At 38.4% G+C, this 12,002-nt stretch overlaps 1 protein-coding gene across 1 annotated transcript in view; it reads right to left on the bottom strand.

Annotated features, from left to right (window-relative positions):
* Nucleotides 1-4,046, bottom strand: part of cdc5l (CDC5 cell division cycle 5-like (S. pombe)) — a 35,852-nt gene extending 31,806 nt beyond the window's left edge. Inside the window, exons 1-5 of the mRNA XM_067456032.1 lie at nucleotides 3,823-4,046; nucleotides 2,875-2,978; nucleotides 2,559-2,720; nucleotides 1,666-1,793; nucleotides 1,466-1,565 (exon numbers count right to left, since the gene is read on the bottom strand). Coding sequence (XP_067312133.1) covers nucleotides 1,466-1,565; nucleotides 1,666-1,793; nucleotides 2,559-2,720; nucleotides 2,875-2,978; nucleotides 3,823-3,867 — 539 coding nt within the window. The 5' untranslated portion in view covers nucleotides 3,868-4,046. The remainder of the gene's footprint in view (nucleotides 1-1,465; nucleotides 1,566-1,665; nucleotides 1,794-2,558; nucleotides 2,721-2,874; nucleotides 2,979-3,822) is intronic.
* Nucleotides 4,047-12,002: the final 7,956 nt, after the last annotated feature.

The following is a 12,002-nucleotide window of genomic DNA, read 5'->3' as shown; positions in this document are numbered from 1 at the left end:
GTGTAATGTCTCTCGCATTTCAAACCGCTTGTGCTACGTCTGACATCAACAACGAAACCAGTTATGCTTTTGCAGTTAAGCCAGGACATATATTTTAATATAACTCCAATAGTATTCATCTGAAACAATAATGTCATATACACCTAGGATGGCTTTAGGGCAAGTAAATTATGGGCTAATTTTCATTTTTGGGTGAACTAACACTTTAAAGGGGTCATGAATTACAAAATCAACTTTCCCTTGAGCTTTTGATAGATAAAAGTCAACTTGATATAATAATGTCCTGTAAGTTTCAGAGCTAAAATAGGACTAACGCCTAATTCTGTAGGCCCGCCCACCGACGTGTGACTGGCTTTTTAGATAAATAACATAGGCCTACGTGGAGGTAAATCGGATTTCAAACATGTAATAAGCTTCCTTCAGATTCCAAAATGCATGTTTAACTATTTTTAATGACATGGGGAAGACCTTTAATCGCTTAATTTCACCGGATCCGTTTGTAAATGAGACTGGATTTGCAGACAGGATTTGACAGGAATGACAACAATTATATGGGGAAAAACATTTTTTTATATGTGAGAGATAGTATTGTATTGTTATGTTTGATATCTACTGATTATATGCGTGTCTAACTTTCACGCTGTCACAGGCTGGAGTATCCTTTGTATTTGAGGTATTGTTAGTTCATCGTCTTGTAATTCGTGATCAGGCTTAAACATGTATGGGCCAGAGTTTACACATTTTAAATAGTGAAATGTGCGTGTGTTATGCAAAGTTCAATGTTATATCCAGCTATCTGGCCAGCCAAGTAATAAAAAAAAATAACATTCCAATTAATTGCTGGTGGATGAGAGATAAATCATTGTTTGTTTGATAAAGACATTTTGCGAGCCCTGTGCGAATCATTACGGTTGCCATTTCTCCACATGGGAAGTTTTTAAAACAATTACATGCAAAGACTGGGGAGAAGAAGCTCATTATAATATGCAAAACTTATCCAATCATAGCAATGGGCATTTACTTCTAATTCTTCAATGCGGCACACCCATAAAAACCAAGCATTTCAAGAGCTAGGCTTTAGACCAAGGGTAGAAAATAGCCTGTTACTTATTAATTATGATGGGTTTTTTTATTGTAAAACCGCACGTCATAAGTTGACCTCAGTCAACATTACAAAAAGAATAAAAGCCAGTTTATGACCCCTTTAAGGGATGTAGAATACGGTAATGCAAAATAAGGCATTAATATGTGCTTTATAAATACTAATAAACAGGAAACATCCTAGTAAAATGCATGCTAATAAGCAACTAGCTAAAACAGAGTGGAACTAGTTAAAAGGATTTGACATTTAATAAACATTTAATAAACAACACCAAATAGCTATAACTATTAGTAAAAACTATAGTATATCTCAGAAGATAATTCGATGTTACCCCAAAGCTCTACTAATGACACAACACCTTACCGTGCTTCTTCCAGCTGTTTCTCTCTGGCCTTCCGCTTTGCCTTCTTGCCTTGTGTGTTGGCCAATCTAGCTCTGGCTTCAGACAGCATCTCCAGCTCATCTGCAAAAGCATGTGAATATGCATGTGGTACGTTTTTTCTTTTCCATTGCAGCCTTAAAGCATTTTTCTTTCAGATATTACGTTTAACAGACACCCTCACCTTCATCCATATCAACAGGGTCAGGTCTGGCTGGTTTGGTCTCAGGGTTTGGATCGATCTCTCCTGGCTTGAGTTTGCGAGGGTCATCTCCCACATCATCTTCATTCTCTCTCTGAGCGGCTTTATCTCTGCGGTCATAAAGTTAATTCAAGGTTATTTTGAATTCTGCAAAAAGGTGCATGAAAACATATAATGTGCAATTGCTATGCGTTTTGTATTTCCATAACCTGACTAAATCATTAAGGATTAGACTGGATTGTGAAACTATTATAATTGATATATACTGATTTCTATTCTTTTTACCTGACACAGAACAATTGGTTTAAAAGTTATTACAAGTTGTCTACAGTAAAACATTGCGATGGACATTGACATTGGGGGTTTTGTTTGAGTGTTAAGTAGAACGTGTCTGGAGAAAGAGAACACTTGCAGAGCTGAAAGGGGTTTGAATGAAGTGCGTTTGGCTTTAGATAAAACTACTAGAGGATATAGCGATGCAACATTACCACAAACAATCCTGAGTGCTTTTGGTGTGATCCACACCGCTGTTTTGACGCTCTGCTCACTTCAACTAGAAAGAGTAAAATGGTGCTACCAATCTGTCTCGCAGTCCAGATGGAAACATGCTGGGGTGTGGATGAAGACCGCCATTTGAATATCATTGGTTTAACATCTAGTAGACTATAATCTGTTTATAAAAAATCTTTAGTGTTTAAATTGTGTTCATTGAACACTTTTTAATTGTAATTTGTATTGTGATCAGGAATAACGGCATTATTTGAGTGGGGGTGGGGAAATCACGATGCCGACTCAACATCGTGATGTCTGTCAGGATGGCATTGTCTATCAGCCCAACCCTAGTTGTTCGTATTCTGTATCAAGCATGTACTTACAGCAGATATTCATAATGCTCCAGACACTGAGCAGCCGTTCGTCCAATGATGGGGGCGATTGTTCTCCACTGAGTAGGCATCAGTTTGGCCAAGTGAAGAAGTTTCTCCTCTTCCTCACGTGACCATTCTGTTTTCTTAATGCTGGGATCCAGCCACTCATACCTATATGAAACCCATAATATTAATACATATGTATTCATAACAGTTCCTCTTTAAAGAGTTTATTTAGATGCACCTATGATGTTCAAAAATTCTGCCCAGTGTCCAGGTAGGCTGATCACTAGGTTGAGACATCACAACTCAAAGACAAACTCACCATCTGGCTTTACACTGTTTGGCTGATTTGCGATGCAGCAGGGAAGCAATTCGAGACCACTGATTTTTGCCATATTTCATTACAGCTGCTTTGAGAATCTCATCCTGTTAATAAATCACACACAAACACACACAAATAATAATTAAAGAAGTCTTACATAAACACATAACAAAAATGAAATGAAAATGTATGCAACAACAATAAAAAAAAAAGATTATTTTACTAACAATCCTAACTTGAACTTTGAAAAGTTTAAAAAGGGGTGAAATTATTTCAATTATCCACCATAATAAACTAAAATAAACGAAAAATATTAAAATAATGAATACACTTGTCAAACGTTTAGAACTGTATTAGCACTAGTTTATCCACACACAAAAAAAAAAAAAAAAAAAAAAACTTGAGCAGAATATATTTGTATGCGTGCAAGTGCCAATAACAAACAAGCTGTAAATTAATGAATACAGTTAAGTTAAATAGTATACACGACCAAAATACATAGTTGGACTATAACTACAAATTACAGATATCTTTAACATTAATACACGTGTGATTTAACGTTTAAAAACAAGGTTATTATTATTATTATTGTCTAATATTTGAGCTCAGTCTTGACGTATAATGTCAACCATGTGTGTAACGTTGCTGACTAATTAATAAGCTTGCCTAAAACTGTAGATTTATGTATATTAACTTTTGGGGAAACTACGATAATTGCATTGATGTTTTTGGATATTTAATTAGCTCAAAATGTAATTCATCAAAATGTAAACCACACAACGCGAGCTGAGAGCCTTCTGCATCACAACACATTCAGATAATGAAACCACAGCAACGCGAACGAGTACAATTCGGATAATTAATCAATATTTAACGTGCGAATGCCTTTTATTATAAAATGCTGATGAGTTTTAATGTTAAAATACTGTGTATGCTTTCTAAACAAACCTCAGTGTTGCGCCACACGCCTCCTTTAATCATAATACGCGGCATGTTGGCGATTTAAAGTCTTCACAGGCGTCCGCGCAGTAAAATCTTGTTCTGAAACCTCAAATATATGAAATTAAAACGAAATAAGATAAATAAATTGAGTTTAGGCTGCAGCACGTTAAACTGCAGATGGGGAAACCGAAATGGCTACTAGCGCACAGGACTGTGGGAATCGGATTCTTCTTCTGTTGATTCATTCGGGCTCCGTCATGTCTCCTGAACTCAATAACGCCCCTCAAGTCAGAGAGGCGTATGACAGCCTCAAAAAAATGTGTATTAAAGTAGCCTAATATACTAGCGTAGTGTTCCACAGTAATATCGTTTATATTTGTTTTTAATAATATATGCATTCTCCTTTAATTGTGTCAAAGTCACATTTATTTATATAGTGCTTTTTACAATACATATTGTTTTTGCGTTACAATTGGAACATAATGCAACAACGTTCGTTATGTGATAAAATAAAAGAAGAAAACAAATATTAGTAAAACCAGATGGATTAACCAAAAAAAATTTTTTAAAAAATGGGGGTGTGTATATTTATTGTGTACCGTATATTGGTAAACAGTGTAATTTTAATTATGTTTTTTTAAATAAACTGAAACTTTTAAAAAATACAATTACAATTTCATTTAAATAATAATAATAATTAAACTGCAATCGAAATTGCTACCATCTACCATCAGAAAATATTAATATTTTCAAATGTAAAATAGAAACCATCAGAAACCATAGTGTAGTTACAAGTCTGTGATTATGTGACACCTTATTTATTTATATTATATTTTTGCTTTATCAAAATTTCACTGTGTTGTTTTTAATTGCTTGTAATTTGTGCTAGTTTATACTTTTGAAGTACTTTGACTTGTATTGAATTTGTTTGAAAGTTTAAATTAATTGTTTTATAAGTTCCATAAGTAGGCTACATCTAGAGGAACACCTGGAACATCTAGAGGAATTCAAAAGACACTGTGACATCTGATATTCTACTGAACGATTTCAGAAGCTTGGGATGATGTTTGATGTGCTTTCGAAAAGGAAAAGCCTGATGTTCAGCTTTCAGAACATAAGTCAGAGATGAAGGCCATCAACAAAGATGAAACATCTCTTTATGGATTCTCATTCTAAACATAGATTCAAAACTCAGGCATAAAGTACCTAAAATTAAACCCCACTGTAAAATGCTAGGTTGTTTCAACCCATGTTTGGGTCAAGTATGGACAAACCCAACTGTTGTGTTTACAATGTAATAAAATAAAAATAAAAAATAACCAGCGGTTGGGTTTGTCCATACTTGACCCAAACATGGGTTAAAACAACCCAGCAATGTTAAGAGTGATAGACATTTGGGGACCAGCATAAGATGATACATCCCAGTCCTGCTGTTACATTATTGCAGTATTGATAGTTTTTAATTATTGTATTAGCCTATTTAATGAGTAAAGCTTGGTACTGTGGTACATACTCCACAAAAATTAAAACATTTGTTTATTTTTCTTGAGGTGGCAAGAAACAGAACAAAGTTTGTTCTGGCCAGTACATTCCATACTTCACGATAAAAGCAGGGGCCGAACATGTCCGTTTCTACGTATTACAGTTTTTTTCAACTGCTTACACACATTTTCCAAAGGTTTCCTCTTTTTTTCAAAACTTAACACACAAATTCAAGAATTCCACACACAAGATGCAAAATGCCTCACATCTCTTTCAAAATGAAACAACACAGTCAAAATATCACAAACATATTTCAAAAGCAAACATTTGTCTTACGTTGTAAACACCTTTACCATAATGTTATATTTTTGATTATGTCATATACACACTGTTATTCAAAACCTAAAGCTCTTCTTTCAATAGCTCACATGTACATGAATGAATGTAAGTGGGAGAGAGCTGTTGAATATATAAAGTGACATATATAAAAACAAAAGCAAAATTGAAACCAAACTTTTTTTTTTTTTTTTTTTTTTTTTTTTGTTGCTCTTTGTGGTTGTAAATGTAGTATTAGTGTACACAGTTTGAAAAAAAAAAAAAATGTAGTGTTTTAGCATGTAGTGTAAAACCAAACAATGTGTGTGCTTGCATGTGGAGATGGTTGGGTTTATCTAGGCTCCATCTCTCCTCCGGGCTGGGTCCGGCCACAATACTTCATCCACGTCACATGCTATATTCTCTCTTGCCAGACACCGTGGAAAGAACCTTCTTGTATGGCGTATCCAACCTTGGATGGAGGCAGCATGAATGTCTCCACATGCCTCCTCCATTGCCTGGAGAAGTGTCATGTTAACATAGGGACGATGATCGTACACTTTCCAGCGCCATGTGGAGAAAAATTCCTCAATGGGATTTATAAATGGTGAATATGGAGGCAGGTAGACAACAGAAAAATGGGGATGCATAGCAAACCAGTTTTGGACCTGATGAAACCTGACATTATCCCAGATGATGACAAATCTTGCCTGGTCTTCATTCTGCAGACCCTGAACAAGCATGTCATGAATAGTTTCCAGAAATTGTATGATGTGATCAGTGTAATAGGGGCCAAGTGTGGCGTGATGGTGCAGGACACCATTTTGTGAAATTTCAGCACACATTGTAATGTTTCCGCCACGTTGTCCAGGGACATTGACAATGGCCCTTTGTCCAATGACATTCCTTCCCCTTCTTCTGGTTTTACTTAGATTAAAGCCCACCTCATCCACATAAATGTATTCATGGACAATGGCATGGGCATCCATCTCCAAAACTCTCTGTAAAAGACAAATGAATCTGTAGATCAGTATATGCACAACCGAGTAGCCTGGTTTTGTAGGTGCAAGTCTGATATATTGGAGAAATGCATACATTCACAAAGTCATGTCGAAGATTCTTGACTCTGTCACAGTTCCTTTCAAAAGGGACCCTGTACAGCTGTTTCATTCTCATTTGATTTTTCTAGAGGACGCTGTGTATTGTTGAGGCACTCATAGCATTTATGTTCGCAAAAATTGTGGCATCATTAAGGATATGGTTGCGTATTTCACGGATTGTAATAGCATTATTGGCCAAAACCAAATTCATAATAGCCGTCTCCTGCACTTCAGTGAACATGTGACCTCGCCCACCATGAAGCCTTTGCCTTTCCACTCTGTAAAAGATTCAGGAACAGTAAGTGTGTGCCATAAACTGTAACAATATATATATAACATTTAACAATATGGTCAGATTGTCTTAAAGTTGGCTGTTTTATTGTACAGTTTGATACCTTACCAAACTGTGACCAATGCAATACACTGTAGTAAATGAATGCAAGGGTACTACAGTAAAATATATTTATTATATTATAGGCCTACTGTTTGCTATGGCAAAAAAGCTATTATGTGTACATTAGAACATGTGTACATTACATTAGATAGTTACATACCTGTTCTCATTTCTAAAGGTTCGAATTATACCCGCCACAGTAAATGGACTGGACATAAATGGACTGCATTTATATAGCGCTTTACATTTTTGCCTCACATTCACCCATTCATACACCGACGGCGATGTCAGCCATGTAAGGCGCCATCCAGCTCGTCGGTAGCAGCTGGGGTTAGGTGTCTTGCTCATGGACACTTCGACACTTGGTCAAGTGGAACCGGGGATTGAACCACCAACCTTCTGGTTTGTAGACAACCTACATGAACCACTGAGCCACTGCCGCCCCATTTCTAAATCTACTCAAATTACGCTGGACTCTCAGTCCAGCCCCTCTCATTGTTAAATCATGGTTTATCACATGATCGACTACTGTAGCCCTAATCTCATTTGAGACCACTCTTCTCGTTCCTTGTCCTCCTCCATTTCTGACTCGTCCTCTTCCTCCCCTTGCTCCCCTTGCTCCCCTTCCAACGACTCTTAGTCGAACTCGTCCTCTGGCTCTCCCTCCAACTCCTCTTACTCTGTCTGCATTGTTTGCATCCATTGTCCAAAAGCTATTACTTGACCTTTGGCCTATTTATAGGCCACTACTAAAGTTATGATTGGTTGTTGTTAAGTAAAGCAACAAGTGTTTGCACATGTGAGGAGTTACGCCCGTTTCACACATACTCCGTCTGCAGTGCGTGTGCGGTGCGTGTTGCGTTGCGTGTGCGTTGCAGGAGCCCCACACCCTGTAGTCCTTTCACATATGCTGCGTTTGCAGTCCGCAACTGATCCGCTTTTACATACCACAAACACAGCATTTATTAATGATTTTTTTTTTTATTTAAAATCCAGAAGTTGTTACTGATCTTGGCTCATCAGAATTGCAATTCTCTTTGTTTAATCTTTCTGAGTAGACAGGTTAACGTAGGCTACAAGCCTACATTTAAACAACATTTTTTTCAATTCATTAATTCATATTTATATATTAATATACTTTAGATTTAGCTCACACAAAAGGCAAAACATTTAAACATAGGTTATAGCCTAAAATCATAAACAATAGGCTATTCAAAAACAGCCGACTCTCGTCTTTTCTTTCGTTTTTACACCCTTTTAAAAGAAATCCTGCAGGTCAAAAATAACTTTGCATTTCACCTCCAAGAAAGTCCGAGTGCTCTCCATTATGGCACATTTTTTTTTACCTAAATGCCAGGTAAGGTGTCGTTTTGTTGCTTTATAAAAAAAGCCATGTGTTGACTTTGAAACAAGAGTATATTTTAAATGATATGCATCCGTGTTGAAATTACTAGACTTTCGCGTCAGTACATGTTTATTTTAATGCGAACAATGTTCTATCACTTTAATGCAGCAACGCAACGCAGCGCAGCGCAGCAAAAAATAGACTCGGTACGAAAACGATCCGTGCACTGCTGCAGACGCAACGCTCCTGGAACGGACTGACGGACTGCATCCGCGTGCAGTGTGAAAGATGTCATCCGTTAACATGGGTACGGAAAAAAATACGCAACGCACACGCACTGCAGACGGAGTATGTGTGAAACGGGCGTTAGTGTGAGGCACTGATGAATTAGTGTGGCATTTTGATTGGTTGTGTTTATAAAAGGAAATCAAGAAACTTCCTGTCAGATTTTTGTGTGTTGCATAGAAAATTGTGTCTTGTGTTTTGCAAAAAGTGTTTAATGAAATTGAAAACTGATTAAAAGGCCAAAAATTAGTATATGGTTTTGCAGATGTGGTTCTGGTGTTTGAGTGTCAGGTTTTAAAAATTTTAACAATTTTGTGTGTAAGCAGTTGAAAAAAACTGTAATTCTACACATTCTGCACACTTAAAATTTCTGACCAATTACATAATAGTTCACGGACACCCACAAGAAAAAAGGAGGACCACCCCAGTGACCACCAGGGCAGATCAGGCGGAACTGGAACAAAGAGCACAGAGAGGTTAGGGTTGGCCTTTAGGGCCGTGTCAAAATAGGCAGAGAGTTACGTAATATATTCATATAGAAAGTAATATAGGCTCTGATGCTATGAAACAGCAGGCAGGACATAAGAAATGTCCGTGACATGGTAAGCAGGGTCTTTGAACACACAGACAGCAGTTCAGGGACAACCTCCGTGGCCATGTCAGGGCAGACAGTTTTTTGGTCGTATTAGGGCAGACAGGGAGCTCACAGACTGGAACCAACACAGGACTGAGCTTTTAGACAGGAGTGGGCTCTAGAGTGCACTCTAGAATGGACTCGGACTGGAGAGCAGTGTGCAGCCCAAATAAACACACAAAACGGCTGCTGCTGTTAAGGAGTGGTAAAACATAATTTCACTTTTCTAACTTTAGCTAGTGTGTAATGTTGCTGTTTGAGCATTAACAACATCTGCAAAGTTAAAACGCTCAAAGTTTAAAGCAAAGGGAGATATTTGCTTTTGAAGAAATCCATTTCTAAGGACTACAGCAAACAGCCGCTAGGGAACTACAGACTTTTCCTCCAGGCTTGCGGACATCAGCAGCTCCAATATTTATATAAACCCCTCCTCCAAGAATATTAAATAAGGGGGGCGAGTCATGCAATGCTGACGAAACGCTGTTATTTTCATCTAGTGTTACAATATAGTTCCTGAAATATTCGGTTCCAATGGATGGGGCTTACATGAATATTCATGAGATCCTGTTGTGTGGGCGAGGCGAACAATGCTTTGAATTATTGTTATACTGAAACAATACTGAAACAGAAATGATAAGTGTGAGGGCCTCAGATTGCGTTTTGTTTTATGGATTATTTTTAAACAGGTAATAGCGTTGAACGAAGATAAGCTTAAAGGGGGGGTGAAATGCTGTTTCATGCATACTGAGCTTTTTACACTGTTATAGACTTGGATTCCCATCCTAAACATAGTCAAAGTATGTTCAAAAACTAATGTTGGACGTTTGATGGAGTATTTCTGTGTTAAAAATACTCCTTCCGATTTCTCACAAGTTTCGGAGAGGTTTTTTCGAGTATGGGTCTACTTGACGTTAATAGATCGGAAGGTCCTTGTATGGGCCGTACGGGCTCTTCTCCTGGTAGGGTGCGCGCGCGTGACTAGAGGGAGAGAGAAGAAATGCACGGCCGTAAATACTCTCTCAGCTGCAGATCCAGCCGTCCGTGAACACTAATGTCGGTTATAGTCCACGCCGCGCTCCACTTCATTCCTCCACTTTGACATTAAGCGACTTCAACGCTTCAGCACAGCATTCCGGGAAGGCAGCGCTGCATTTGAACCGATTTGATAGCAGAAATGCTTCAGTCGCATCGCAAAGTGGATCTCCACACTCCAAGAAGTGTGTTTTTGACGGAGCAGTCCCAGCGATAAAGGTTCGGTCCTGCTTTGGAAGCAGCCAGTACGTAAAACTGCTTCAAATGTCTGTGCTGTTGCTTATCGTCGCGTATGTAAACATCTGTAAACGACACGATCGTGTGCTTCGTCATTCAAATGCGCTAATGGACTTCATTGCTGTTCTATGTAACTTATAACGTTACACTGGTCTGACGTGCAAAACCGTTTTGCTTGCTACTAAGGTTTGGTCGCATACAATAGTCCATAAACCGAATCATGTCATGTTGACAGGCCTCTAAATACAGTACATACCACCGAGACGGACATCCTGCTGTTGCTGTTTCTATTTCAGCCTCCGAATTTGATGGGTTTCTCCACGCTTGAGGATGTCACCGCTTTGCGCTCGTCATTCTTTAGCTCCGCCCACACGATACGCCTCCAGGCGCTCGTTTTTTTCCGGAAAGACTTGGTACAGCCCATATTTCTTTTACAAATATAATAAAACGAAAGACTTTTCAGAGATATGAAGGATGCAATACTACTCTATAGGTACTCAAGATTGACATGAGATTGACTGAAACTGAGTGTTTCACCCCCCCTTTAAACTACTCCAATGACAACTCCAAATGCCGCTGATCTGGCACTGAGCACAAGACTGAGAGACTGACTGAGCTCAGTGCCTTTTAATGTTTATTTTAGGTTTCATACACTTCAAATTTCCTTACACAATCACAAAAATGTCACATATATCAGGAGAACTGGATGTTGTAAATCCAGCATGCCCCCATTCTCTGTCAGTGTTTAAACATGGAGGCGTCGGCGCTCACAGCTCGTGATAACTTTACCAATCAACTAACCCAATCATTTTCTAACCTGTTCCCTCACGTAATGTCACATTAAGGGGAATTCAGTGTGATTGGGACACCTTTCCCAAGTAATTTCAATGCAAAAATGTGTCCCAATCATCTTGAATCCACCATATATATCAAAAGTGTATGATCTTGTTGTAAATCTAGCAGGCTCAGTGTAGTATTATAATGGCAGCCTTCGAAAGAATGTGTTTTTACCACACCTTTAAAGAGATTATTGAGGACAAGGGAACGACTTCTGGTACAGGCAGTGTAGAAACCGCCAGCCTCAAATGCCTAGGGACTGTTTTGGTAGCTTCAGGTGCAACGTTCATGACTGCTGGACGCAGGGACGGACTGGGGCCAAAAAACAGCCCTGGACTTTCTCCCAAAATAGGCCCATCATCCGGCTATTTGCCCCTAGCAAACAAACACTGTTATGCTTATGTAGTTATGGTGTACTATGTACTACACTGTACTTGGCCCTCTTTTCTTTAACTTTTTCCCATCCACCTTTATCCTTACGTTTTCTGCTAGCCATTCTGCCACAATTTGATTCCGGAAATCCGG

The sequence above is a fragment of the Pseudorasbora parva genome, chromosome 10 (genome assembly GCF_024679245.1).
Source record: "Pseudorasbora parva isolate DD20220531a chromosome 10, ASM2467924v1, whole genome shotgun sequence".
Classification (NCBI taxonomy): domain Eukaryota; kingdom Metazoa; phylum Chordata; class Actinopteri; order Cypriniformes; family Gobionidae; genus Pseudorasbora; species Pseudorasbora parva.
This window is presented reverse-complemented; position numbering and strand designations above follow the sequence as displayed.